Here is a 14,222-nt window from a genome sequence, read left to right on the forward strand (position 1 = left end):
TTTCTCTCATACTGCAATATAAGGTGATTCTAATTAGGCTCTAGTTATAAAATCTATTTTGGGATCAAATAATTTTCCTGGCTTTTATTTTTCAGAAAAAAATGGACTCATGTGACTGAACAGACTATAAGATTGTTGCTGAATTTTTGGACAAATATAACACACACATATACATATAGAAAGCTGAAACTGAACCAGAAAATAGTTGTTCATTATAATTTCCTAAGCAATGCATATTTGCAGATACCGTGACATGATAATTAACTCAATTGGGTCAAGTATTTATTGTTTTCCCAAGTACATTTTAAAATAGTCATGATTTTCAAGTGGTTGAATTATCAATACCTCAAATTTATCAGTTTAGTGTACATATCAAAAGCTAATAAATCCTTTGAGCTTACCCCTTTTTCAATATTCCCAGTTTGACAGAGTGTTCCCTCAGCTGCAGGAATACTGTTGGTGACACAGCGGTTGCTTTTGCTGAGACACCAGAGCTCTCTACACACTTCCTAGGAAAGAAGGCAAAAGCAAGTTGATCAGAAGTAGAGACTAAATCATGTCTATTTCTTCCATAGAATATACTCACATTTCTCAGCATTACTGTTTAAAAAAGAGACCCCTGGTCATTTGCTGTTATTGAAGCATCAGAGATGAGGATTTTGTAGGGGTCTCATTCGATGTAGATTACATACTACAGAATCATTTAAACATTTATCTTTGTAATTCTTATATTGTGAATAAGACATACCTTAATTTTTAATATTAACTAGTATATTTTAAAAATTATGTGCAGATATTTTATTAATATAGAGTAGAAAAAATCAACATGTAGAAAGGAAATATGCTTATACCTTCAAGAATATACAACAGTACAAACTAACTGATTACTAAAAAAGTATTGCCAGCTAAATGACTTTCTAGATCTACTGTAATATTCAGAGATCATTTAAAATAGATTTTTTTAAAAAGAGACAATAGGAATGAGGAGAATAATTTCTAGAGTACATATATGCCTAAAGAATAATCTAGTAATACAAGTCATTGATATAAGTAATTGTATCAATATAAGTAATTGATACTTATACATCAATAATTTCAATAATCTTCTTAAAATCAATGGTTTGAACTCACCAATTAAAAGGCACAGAGTGGTGGTTGGATCAGAACAACAACAAAAAATACCCAGCTTTCTGCCATCTCTAGGATGTCAATCTGAGCCTCAAAAATAAACTTAGGCTCAAAGTAAAAGGTTAGAAAACAATCCAATGACCAAAATGGTAACTTAAAAAACAGGCACAGACATACCTACATCAGATAAAATAGACTTCTAAAATAGGTTACCAGTTTAAAAAAGTACCAAGAGACAGGGATGGAACATTACATAATGAGTAAGGGATCAATATTATCAGGAAGACATAACACTCAGTTAATATATTCACCAAATGAAGGCGCATCATTAGTATTTAAAAAAAGTTCTCCCACATCTTTTCCTGATATTTTATAATGTATCAGTGTTTATATAAAATATCTACTGAAATATCTGGCATTTATTCTGTCTTTTCTTCATTCTCCCCATTCCCCAGCCTTTGACCAAACCACAATGAGATAACACCTTACACTTGTGAGAAAAAGAACAAAAAATGCTGATGATAATGTGGAGGAAAAGGAACACTTTACATTTTTTTGGTGGCAATGTAATTTGGTGCAGATTCTGTGCAAAACAGTATGGCAGTTCTTCAACAATTTAAGAATATATCTGTCACAGGATCCAGCAACCCAACTTCTAGGTATCTGAAGAGTATAAAAACACTAATTTGAAAAACTATATGCTCCCCTATGTTCACTGCAGCACTATTTACAATAGTCAAGATACAGAAACACCTAAGTGCTTATAGATGGAAGACTGGCTAAATAACATGTGGATTACATACACAAGAAATACTAATCAGCTGTAAAAAAAAGAAAATATGTGAACTCTTTCCATTTGCAACTAGATGGATGGAACTGGACAGGATTATGCTAAGCAAAATAAGCCAGAAAGAGAAAGATAAATACAAGATGATTTCACTGATGTGGACTATAAGGAAACAAAGCAGAGGAACAGACAAAACAAAAACAAACTCTTGGATTCTGATTGCAGAACTGATGTTACCAGAGAAGGGACAAGGGAGTGTAAGCAAAGGGTAGAGAGGGTGGTCAAGGGTTATTGGTATTTTGGTAGTGGGTTTGGTTTGAAACATACCAAGAAAGCAAGCGGTATACTTTCTGAAAGAACCTGAGAACCATTTTACTCTTTTAGAAATACACCTTTTTCTCTAAACTGTTGCATCCTAGAACATGGTTGATATATTTGCATAGGTATATGCAGTTTTAATTGCGCATATATTATCAGTTGCTGAGTAAGCAACCCAAGGTAAATCTCAAGCTCTACTAAAGTTAAATGCATGCTGAAATTTTTTTTCTTTGTGGAGAATTTTTATAACACCATCATAGTAAGTGTGTTAATTTCCTTAAATAAAATATGTAAGGTGACAGAATAGTGAGAGGAATTGATGATTCTTTTGACAGTCTACTAGCATAGCACAACAGCAACATAGGTGTTGCTGTCAATACCTCTCTTTAAGTCTGTTAATAATTGCTTTCTATATAGTCAACAGGAGATGAAAAACTCAGGAGAAAGTCACATAATTAAGTAGATGAAGTGAAACAAAGAGTCTTTGCAATTCAAGATGCAAATGTACAAAGAACCTGGGTAGAGAAGGAGCCAAAAATATACATAAGAACAAAGATAGCCTCTTTGATAAATGGTACTGGGAAAACTAAATACAATAGGTGCATGCCAAAGAGTGAAACTAGATCATGACCCACACCATACACCAAAATCAACTAAAAGTGAATCAAAGACTTGGATGTAAAACCTAAAACCATAAAAGACATAGAAGAAAACATAGGCAAAACATTTCAGGATAGAAGCATTAATGATGGCTTAGAGATCATCCCTAAAAGCAAGCAAAACAAAGAGAACATAAACAGCTGGGACTACATCAAGCTAAACAGCTTCTGTACAATGAAAGAAACCATAACTAAAAAAAGACAACCTACTGAATTGGAGAAAATATTTTCATGTCATACTTATGAGAAAGAACTGATATCAAAGATATATAACTCATAAAAAGCTACAAAAACAAAAACCCCAATCAAAAAATGGGCAAAAGAAGTACCTGTTTAGATAATTCTCCAAAGTAGACATTCAAACGGCGAGTAGGCACATGAAAAATGTTCACAATCACTTACTGTTAGAGAAATGCAAATCAATTCATTGCAATTTTTCAGGATATACCACAATGAGATCCATCTCACCAGGGTGAGAATGTCCCAGATGGAAAAGACCAGAGACAACAAATGCTGGCAAGAATGTGAAGAAAAGGGAACCCTCCTAGACTGCTGGTGGGAATGCAAACTGATCCAGGCCTTATGAAAAGCAGTATGGAGGTGTCTCAAAACATTGAAAATGGATCTGCCATTCAGCCCAGTAACTCTACTCCCTGGCATTTATCCAAAAATCTCAAAAACACTAATTTGAAAGAAAACTAGCACTCCCATGTTTATTGCAGTGCTATTTACTATAGCTAAACTATGGAAACAACCTGAGTTCAGGCCCCAAAAGAGACAAGTTGATCAAGAAGATGCGGCATATAAACACAATGGAATACCACTCAGCAATCAAAAAAGATAAACTCATGCCATGTGCAGCAACATAGATGGAGCTGGGAAGGATTATTCTCTAAGTTTCAGTTCCAGTTCCTTATCTCATGCCCAAGTCGATGTCTCCTGTTACAACAAGAACAAGAACAGCTTACCAGTTTACCACTTGAACTAACACTCCTCATTTATAGCACAGTCCTATGTTCACTTTTTGGTGAGAGCAAAGTATATATTATTGTATGCAATTATTGCAATAAATTAACAAAACTAAAAAAACTAGTATATATTATATGTCTACTGTATATATTTCCTCTCTCTCTCTTTAAAAACTAGGAGATCTGAGGAATATAAAAACACTAATTTGAAAAACTATATGCTCCCCCTCCCCTGTGTTCATTGCAGCACTATTTACAATAGCCAAGACATAGAAACACTGAAGTGCTTATTGATGGAAGAGTGAATAAATATATATAGTACACATACACAAGAAATACTAATCAGCTGTTTTATATATATATATATATAAACTCTTTCCTTTTGCAACTACATGGATGGAATTGGACAGGATTATGCTAAGCAAAATAAGTTTTCTCTCTAGAAAAAGAGAAAAAAAAATTTAGCAACAATGTAGGCAAGAAGAAAAGAAAGAAAACAATTTTTCAGGATATACTGTCAACCGCTATACTAAGCATATTCATATTTTTAACTTCATTCAATGAACACAACAATCTTAGAAAATATTGGAAACTTAAACTCAAAAAGATTTAGCAGTTTACTTCAATTCAAACTAAATTTACACTTGAAACCCACTCTATCTAAATGTCAATGACCACAACATCATATACCAAATTACTTTTCTGTCTCCCTTGAATGTATCAAACTTTAGAATAGTTATTGGCCAATTAAGTTTGATTAATAGAGATTTATTATATTTTAAAATAATATAAAATCCCACTAAATTTCATAAAATCTCCTAATTTTCATGTATTTTAAAGGAAGAGCTCTCCAAATTAAAACTAGCATATACTAAGTGATAATATAAACACTCAATATATGAGCTTAGGTATCAGCTTAAACATTATTGTTATAGGGACTTCTGAAAAGAACATCACCACTGTGATGTCCAAGATTTCTAATTTATTTGATTTTTTTTGGTTGAATGATACAATAAATTAACAAAACTAAAAAAACTAGCAAATACAATTCATAATAAAAATACATATAAAGAATAAAGTTTTAAAGAAAATAGCTAATATAATATAGTGAACCTGATGTACAGAGAAGAATTTTGTAAAGAAATGAACTCAGGTTTCTATGATCAGAATAAAGTATTTGATTATTTTAGTCAAAGACCTTCTCAATATCATAAAATAAGCTGGAATGATCTTTACGAATGTTACCATTCCTTTCAAGTTAAATGATAATAACAAACAGAAACAAAAGCCCTTTAACTTACCTTGGAAATTTAAGAATAACACTTTACACAAGGAAGAAAGGTGTACCATAAAAGTAGAAACTGATTTTACAATTAATATATCATTAAGGAAGCAAAACAGTACATGTAGAGAAAATAACAATTTTTATTACTGGATTTTTAAAAATTTTTAACTGAAAAGATCATTTAAAAATACATATATTTTCTACCCTTGAGAAACTCTAAACCCTGTGCCATCTTGGGTCCTTGGTTCTGGATATGAAACATTCCCTTTGTCCTCATTACCCGATCAGCAACATCTCTCAACAGCTGTTTGCAATAAGGAATTCTGATGGCCAAGGGGGAGAGCTAAGCCCTGAAGAGGTCAGAAAGGAGCATCAATGATTATAAAGGTTAGTGATCACTGTATCACACAAAGAAATATTGAAAACCAACATGTGGTGACCCCATGGCCTGGCTCCAGGTGCTTAGTAGCTATCTGAAGAAAGAGGATAATGTGCCCTTATTTAAAATTTAAATAGATTAATCCTGATATGTGGATAATTTAAGTCCAAGAGATCCTTGAAAGGCAGTATGTGTGTATGTGTGTGTATGTATGTGTGTGTGTGTATTTTTGTTACACACACACAGCAAAAACTAATCCAGAAATTTAAGTTAGGTAGCTAAGCATCAAATCAAATGGGGTAAAAATATTATTTAATGGGTCTTTTTAAAAAATACCTCTAAGAAGCAAACCCAGAGTTAAAAAAGTAATGATCTTTATACATACGAGTAATTATCAACCTGTAATTTTGGCATGAAATTCAAGGAAAAATATAAATCAAATAAATTTGTGAAGTATATACATGGTAAGTATACATGTTGGTACTGCAAAAGAATATCAAGGTGCTAAATTAATTTCATGTCTTTTGTTCCCTGAGCCCACGTGAACCACACTACAGAATATTTATACCACCTTAAAATCTCCAAGGAAAATGACTCTACAATCTCCCTAGTGAAACATTCCAATATTTAATAACTTGAAACTCTTCCTACTACCTAATCTACAACCTTCCAGCTGTAAAAATTATTTTTTTTTATGTTCTTGGTAGGGAAGGAGAACAATTTGTTACCAGCAATCAAACTACAATAAATTTTCAAAGCTAGAAGTTGGTTTTGAAGCCAAGATTTAGCTTCTTTTTTTACAGGCTACTCAAACTCAATTTCTTTAAACTTCCCTTATATGTACTTCTAAGTATTTCACTATTATCCTCTTCCACGTTCTCTCCATATCTTAAAAAAAAAAAAAATTGAGTAGGTAGCCAACAACACTCCAAGACTAATAAAGTCTTCATTAAAATTATTATCAATAAGAAAACAACCATGATTTGAATCTCAGCTAAGTGGCAGTGATAAAAAAGTGAACAAAAGGGATTATGCATGAAAACATAAAAAAGCTAAAGTCTGAGAAGCTAAATATGTCAGTCTTTATTAAGTACACGCCAGGGAGTGGATACCCTGATTAGAGAATTCAACTATCTTATCTTTAAAAGGTTACCCTGACTGTAAGGAGTTATATACTTCAGGCAGATCTAGCTTGATGGCATCATTATAATAGTTATTAATTAACATGTTAATAAACATAATTCATATTGTCCACATTTTAATTCTATACATAACAATAAATCAGCCTACTTGACAGATTTCCTTAGTTGATAAAATATGCAGATATCTGTACAGTTGACTAAATATACACTGTATGATTGCATCTCATCTATAAATTAATAAATCCAATTTTATATATAAACATACATATTCACTTTGATTTTTCATTTCTACTATTGGAGTCTAAAAATATCTCACTACTTAAATGTGGGACAAATATGGTACATTTAACCATATATAGTTTATTCTTGTCACTAATCACTTGTACAAAGTATGTAAAATGGAAAACATAAAAGTTTTCTGAAGTAACTAACACACAGATCTTGCCACAAAATATTTTCCAAAAGATTAAAAATTAAAGAGAAATTTTGAGGCTTCTAAAGTTATGTCATATTTCTTTTTGCTTGTTCTATTTCCAACACAACATACTGGGGCATGGCAAATTTAAAATTATGGAGCCCACACACTTCTACATCTAAATACTTCTATTCATCTCATCTGAGTTCTGGTCTGCTACCCTCTAGTAGAAAGAATGAACTTACATTTACCTAGAAAAGAAAGGGCATTGCTGCAAAGGGGATTATCACTAGTAGAGCTGCTTTAATTCTCTGTGTAGGGGTCTATTTCAAGGGAAACAGGTATGAGGAGAGAGGAGGACATAGATCACTTTACAAAAGTCTTCAGTATTCCAATATGGTTTTCCCTAATTATAGTTATGTTTTTCCAAAGATACAATGTGTTTTAGAAATTCTGTGATTTTTTCTTCATTTATCAATAAGGTCTCCTGGGTTCATTCATTAAAGCCCTTTAGTAGTTTCCTGCCGCTAGTATATAAAAACCTAGAATTCTTATTTTTAAAAAGATTTATTGATTTATGCATACAAGAGCTGGGGTACAGGCCAGAGGTATGGGGGGTGAGAGAATTCACCAGAGACAGAGTGGGGAGCAGAACAGGCAGAATGACTGGAATACACTGCTGAGGGGAGCAGCAGGCAAGACAGAAGATGTCTGTTATGCCATGTGGGTAGCTCCCTGGCTGGCTGGGGATTGAACTCGTGCTGCGGTGGCACCAGACAATTTCATAATGCTGCAAATGAACCCCTTGTGCCACCAGGGAGCCCCCCCCAAAAAACCTAGAATTTTTAACCTATCCAGTGCAGATTTACTCCCACCTTCTTTTCTATTTTTTTTTTTTAAAGATTATTTATTTATACAAGCACTTGGTACAGTCAGAAGCATGGGAGGGTGAGAGAATTCACCAGAGTCAGGGAGGAGAGCAGAACAGGCAGACTGATAAAACACACTGCTGAGGGGATCAGCGGGCGGCAGGAGAGGTCTGCGCGCCATGTGGGACCCACTTCTCGCGGCCGCGGATTGAACCGGCTCTGCGGAGGCTGCGGGCAGCTTCGCAACTCAGCGCTCAACTGCTGCGCCACTGGGGAGGCCCCCACCTTCTTTTCTTGTTTCATTTACATGGTGCTTACTTTGAAAACTTTAGTCACTCTGGCCCTCTCTCAGCTCTTCAAATATATAGCTCTTCACCAAGATACTCTCCTCTTTGTTCCTTCACCAGATAATTCTTCTCATTCATTTATTCAACATGTATTTTCTGAGCTCCTATTATAAAGCAAGCATTTTGCTATTCACTATATAAACAGACATGAACAAGGCAATTGGAATTCCAACTCTCGTGGTGTTTACATTTTCATTATAATTATCAGGGTTTTTTTAAATTAAAGATTTATTTATTTATTTATACAAGAACGGGGTACAGGCCAGATGTGCGGGAGGGTGAAAGGATTCACCAGAGAGAGCCGGGAACAGAACAGGCAGACGACAAAATCCACTATTGAGGGGAGCAGCGGGTGCGACAGGAAGAGGTTTGCTGTGCTTTGTGGGACTCTTGCGGGCCGGCCGGGATTGAACCAGCGCTGCAGAGGCTGCAGACAGCTTCACAGCGCAGCACTCAACCACCTGCGCCACCAGAGGAGGCCCAATTATCAGTTTATCAAACAAATATTTGAGCACCTACCATGAGCCAGGCACTCTTCTAAGTGTCTGGATAAAGCAGTGAATGAAACAGGAAAAATAACTGCCCTCAAAGAAAACTGATCTACTGGGGAAAGCATTAAATAAGATGAAAAAGTAAAATATATAGTATGTTTAGAAATAACAAATGGTATTTGTCTGTTCTTGGCACTCTGGGCAAAGATCAGTTGATCATATATGCATGGGTTTATTCCTGTTCCATAAGTATACGTCTATTTTGATTTTACTATTTTCATTACGGTACCATTGCATAATACATTTAATACATTTTAAAATCAAGAAGAGTGATGCCTCCAGCTTTGAACTTCTTCAAAATTGTTCTGGCTACTCAGGGTCTTTTGAATTTCAGTATTATTTTTTTCTAATTTCTGTTTTAAAAAAAAGTCATTGGGGCAATGACTTTTGATTGTACAAGTAAATATGTACTAGATATCATTAACCTATACCAAACTATTACATGTTTGAAAACAATGTTTGAGATATAATTTAAAATGAAAAAAAAAAAAAGAAATACAAAGCTATGTCTGAACTTGAACCTTGAATTAATCTGCCCTTTTTGAAAAGCAGTCAAAAAAAAATCATCCACAGCTCCATATTATATACAGGCTCATTATTGACTTCCTAAGTTTAAACATTCTTACTGTAAACTGATTTTTGCTTATCTAGTTCTAATAATTCTCTTTACTAAGAAAGAGGAGCCTAATGATAAGTGGAAGAGGAGCAGGATAATAGTTTCTGCAGAGCTTTAGAGGGAGCAATTTACCTCTAAATAGGCAAAGAAACAATTTTTGGACAAATGGATACTGTTTTATTTGCAATACATTTTCATCCATAATGCATCAAATGGCTTTTTAGGAACCTACAAACATAACTAGCAGGTGTTTTCAGATGATCTAATAGGGATCTTGCTTTGCAAATTGCCTGTCTGTATTTGTGTCTTGACCTAAAGACACAAAAAAAGTAGGTACTACTTTTCATATATAAGTTAAGAGAAAATAAAACTCAAATCCAATTCTAGGTTTCAGACACCCAATAAATTATGGACTTAAAAATAAACTGAGAGAAAGAAATAATAAGCTTAGGAAAACTCTCTTGATGACTTCACTAGCGAAAAAAAAAAAGAGAGAGAGATAAAGATAGGGTTTTTTCTTTTTAAACAGAATTGCCTAATTTTTTTTTTTTTTGGCTTTTTTTTTAAAGATTTATTTATTTATTTATACAAACACTGGGTACAGTCAGAAGCGTGGGAGGGTGAGAGAATTCACCAGAGCCAGAGAGGAGAGCAGAGCAGGCAGAAGGACCGAAGTACACTGCTGAGGGGAGCAGCGGGCGGCAGGAGAGGTCTACGCACCATGTGGACCCTCGCCCAGGCAGCAGGGGATCGAACCGGCGCTGAAGAGCTTCGCAGCCCAGCGCTCAACCGCTGCGCCACAGGGGAGGCCCGAGATAAAGAGTTTTAAGGAAATATTTAGAAATCAGTATCACGTGATGAAGTTCATAAACTCTCCTGAAACAAAACAAATCTACTATCTTTATTTGCTTAACACAGTTACTATATATGGTAGAAAATGGAACTAACAGATTTAGATCTATTTTTATTTTTTATCTTGGGATAGGTAAATCACATTCTGTATTTTTAGATTCCCCATCTAAAAAATACTATAAAATAATTATAGTAAATCAAAACAGTCTGAAACCCCTCAGAAAAAGGCATTATATAAATACCAGAAACTATGTATCAGACATTATGTTCAGACATTATACAACTATATCACTCCACACAATGCACTGTACTATTTTGTCTTTGTGTCTTAAGGCATTACACTCTCTTCACTACTGCTGTTGGAACTGGAGAATACCTATAAGTATAGGGGATATAAAAAGATAATACTAGTAAATGTTGTCCTGGAGTAAAATATAAAAGACAATTTTTCATGTAAAGTCCTAAATGTAACTAACATATACATTAATGAACTCAAAAAGAATCCAGGCACGAGTCCTCATTAAGGACACTATTGACCACAGACTGTGACCACAGGCTGACCAAAGGGGAAGAGATGGAAACTGATCACTGCTACAGTTATGGATCATTTTGTAGTTGTTTAAAATCTTTCTTAAGAGACCTGTTAGTTGAAAGAGGGAATATTTTCTGATACTTCAACACTAAAAGTTCCCCTCACTAAAAGGCAACAGTGCCTGGCTGAATCTGCAATGCTACAGTTTAGTGGTCATCTTAGCAAGCTGCACTACTAGGCAACCATCTCAATTGGGGCTAGCTTGTTTTTCCTTTCAGCCACCATTTGAAACAAGACGTGTACCCGACTGGACCCCTCCCTTGAAAGTTTCTATTGTTTTTTAAATAAGTATTTAGAATCATTCAAAACTAGGTTTATAATGGATATATAGGATTTATGCTGTCAATTATATAAACCCGAATTTTCAGGTAAAAGTTTAAGAGATAGGAAATACAGAAAAGAATTTATTATAACTCAATAATTTTTTTGGTAATATCAGTACATATGTAGCAGTTTATTTAAGAAAATAGCATAAGCACTTCATTAGCACATGAGTCAAAGGAAATATTTTTGTTGCAAATTAAAGTGAAAAGATTCATAATCTTGTATAGGTTATAAGATGCTATTGTTTTCTCCTAAGTTTTCCAATCTTATTTTATATCTATTACAAAAATCTTTATAAACATAAGCCATAAAGAAATAAAATATAAATATGGGCTAAAGAACATAAACTGAAAATATACAATTCCAAAATTACTAATATAGCCATTCAAATCAACTATAATAAATGAAAGAGATACACAGATATACAGATAAGAAAATCAGGTCAAATTTTTTTATTAATATTTTCAAGATAAAAAAATGCCTTCATAGTTGTAAAATTAATAATATAAATTATTTAATATAGGAAATATGAAGTGAAGCTACAAGTCAATTTCTAATAGAAAAACTAGAATGTAAGTGAACTATCTTATGTACTAACACAGAGAGCATAGATAAGAAAAACTAACAGAAAACCTGTAATCTCATTTGATCATTATTTTCAACCTACTAAACTACAACTATATAGAGGTTATGATTAAAGTCTACTAACTTTTTGAGGGAAAACACAACTCAAGAAAGAAAAAACCTAAAAAGTTCTAGAACAGGAAATCTTAAAAGTTCTTAACACAAGAAACACAATTTCTCTAACTATGTATGATGATGGATATGAACTAGACTTATGGTAGAGCTCATTTCACTATATACATAAAAGTATTGAATCATTGTTTTTTCTGCACTTACTAAAATAATGTTATATGTCAATTATACCTCAATTTTAAAAAGGAAAAGAAGAAATTAAAGGCATGCAGAAATAAGAAAAGAAGACTCTTTACAGCAAGACAAGAAAAGGCAAAGTTTTACTCAGAGCTTTAGATATATAGACTGTTGAGCACAATCTTTAAATCTAATGAACAAAATGCACTGCCAAAGCCTACCATGAATAATAATATATTTGTCACCCAAGGAATATTTTAAAAATCACTCTCCTTTCTACTACCCAAAAGGATAATTGGTGTAGTGCAGTGTGTATATTGGTTTAATACCTTGAAACTGAATTCCATTTATTATGATTTTTTAAAACTATTTGCACAGAAACTAAGTCTTCAAACATATTTTTTAAATCTGAAAATATGTGGTAACATTTTAAAATTCTATTCTTTCATTCAAGATGGTTATACTGTGTACCTACTGTGAACATGTCTTATACTTGACACTGAAAACTTTCCCTATGAAACCCAGGAAGAAAATTTTATATATTTTCTAATAGATACACTGAAACTTTTTAAGGCAAACATGAAGAGGCAACTAATAGCTACATTGTTGTTTTTAAATAACAATTTTCCTCTTTTTTTCCCTTCAGTATTTGGGTTAATGTCATTTTGCCCCCAACTTAGGTGTATTAAAATGTGACCAGTGGATGAAGCAATTAAAATAACTCAATACGGGCCTCCCCTGGTGGTGCAGTGGTTGAGCGCTGGGTTGCGAATCTGCCCGCAGCCTCTGCAGCACCGGTTTGATCCCTGGCCGCCAAGCGAGGGTCCCACAAGGCGAAGCAGACCTCTCCTGTGTCACCTGCTGCTCCCCTCAGCAATGTATTTCATCAGTCTGCCTGTTCTGTTCCCTGCTCTGGCTCTGGTGAATTCTCTCACCCTCCCGCACTTCTGGCTGTACCCAGTGCTTGTATAAATAAATAAATAAATCTTTAAAAATAAAATAAAATAATTCAATACTAGAAAATATGAATTAAAGGTCCTAGTCAATGTAAAAATGCCCTTAACCCAATTATTAGAGCACCAGAGAGGGTATTTCAAAACCATTAATATAAGCTCAGAACTTAAGAGGAACACAATTAAAATTCTACCTACGTCCCTCACAAGACTTTCAAAATTTGTTTAATTTAGGATTATTCAAACATTTAGAAGCAGATATGATAGAAATGAAGTCAGCAAAAGAACAATATCATAAGGCCATATTGACATTAGTGATATTGCCAGAGGTAAACTACAGTTATTAAAATTCTATCTCAATACACGTGTCATGAAAGGACACGTATAAGTGATCAAAAAGGATAAGGATTAAGACTTCTTACCCCATATTTACATTGGCGGGATGTTGCTCCATACTGGAAACGGCATTGCTCATCAGCATCGTACACCTGACCTGGGGCCACAGCTGGATAAAGAAAGTCACGCTTGGGAGGCTCATTATCAAGGCAAGTACCACGGCCTGAACTGTTCAACATAAAGGATCAAAGGAAATTAGGTACACTATGAACTATTTAAATCACAATTATGAAACCACGAGTTGAGTTCTTAGTTTTAATAACAATACATGAAAAACAATACATTCTAGTAATAAATAACCACATGACAAACTAGAATGGCCTTACTGAAAACTGAACAACAGTTTCAACATTTTTTTCCAGCACAAGATACAATAAAAGCATTTTAGACAGCAATCTGAAAATGTCATGTTGGCCTTTAAAACATTGATTTAAACTAATTTCGAAGGGAACAAAAGCAGAATTTCACTTTGCTCTAAGTTTCCTGTTTGTTTTCAGTGAAAATATAATCACATTTGGTAGTAGAATTAAAAACATAAAATATGGAAAATTTTTTAAATTGTGGTTGTAATCCTTAAAGACCTAATCGATATACTTGCACCTTGGGCAGAACAATAGATGCTGTGGTAAGACATGTCCAAAGACTCTTGAAATATTTCAATAATAAATGGGCTGAATGACAGATAAGGCCAAGATCCAAAGTTCTCCTCTCAAGTATATTAGATGTGTTTAGTCTCTCAGAAATTTCATATTTCATCTGGGTCATCAG

General features: G+C 33.8%; 1 protein-coding gene across 3 annotated transcripts in view; it reads right to left on the reverse strand.

Annotated features, from left to right (window-relative positions):
* ADAMTS6 (ADAM metallopeptidase with thrombospondin type 1 motif 6) overlaps positions 1 to 14,222 on the reverse strand; it is a 236,129-nt gene that overhangs the window by 97,587 nt on the left and 124,320 nt on the right. For all 3 annotated transcript variants that reach the window (XR_008549246.1, XM_037529678.2, XM_054688138.1), the window contains exons 11-12: positions 13,481 to 13,622; positions 402 to 509 (exon numbers count right to left, since the gene is read on the reverse strand). Coding sequence is in view for 2 of the 3 variants with exons in the window: in XM_037529678.2 (XP_037385575.1) it covers positions 402 to 509; positions 13,481 to 13,622 (250 nt within the window). In the remaining variant the exon portion in view is untranslated. The remainder of the gene's footprint in view (positions 1 to 401; positions 510 to 13,480; positions 13,623 to 14,222) is intronic.

This window comes from Talpa occidentalis, unplaced genomic scaffold (assembly GCF_014898055.3).
Source record: "Talpa occidentalis isolate TD23 unplaced genomic scaffold, MPIMG_talOcc4v2.1 talOcc4.6, whole genome shotgun sequence".
Classification (NCBI taxonomy): Eukaryota; Metazoa; Chordata; class Mammalia; order Eulipotyphla; family Talpidae; genus Talpa; species Talpa occidentalis.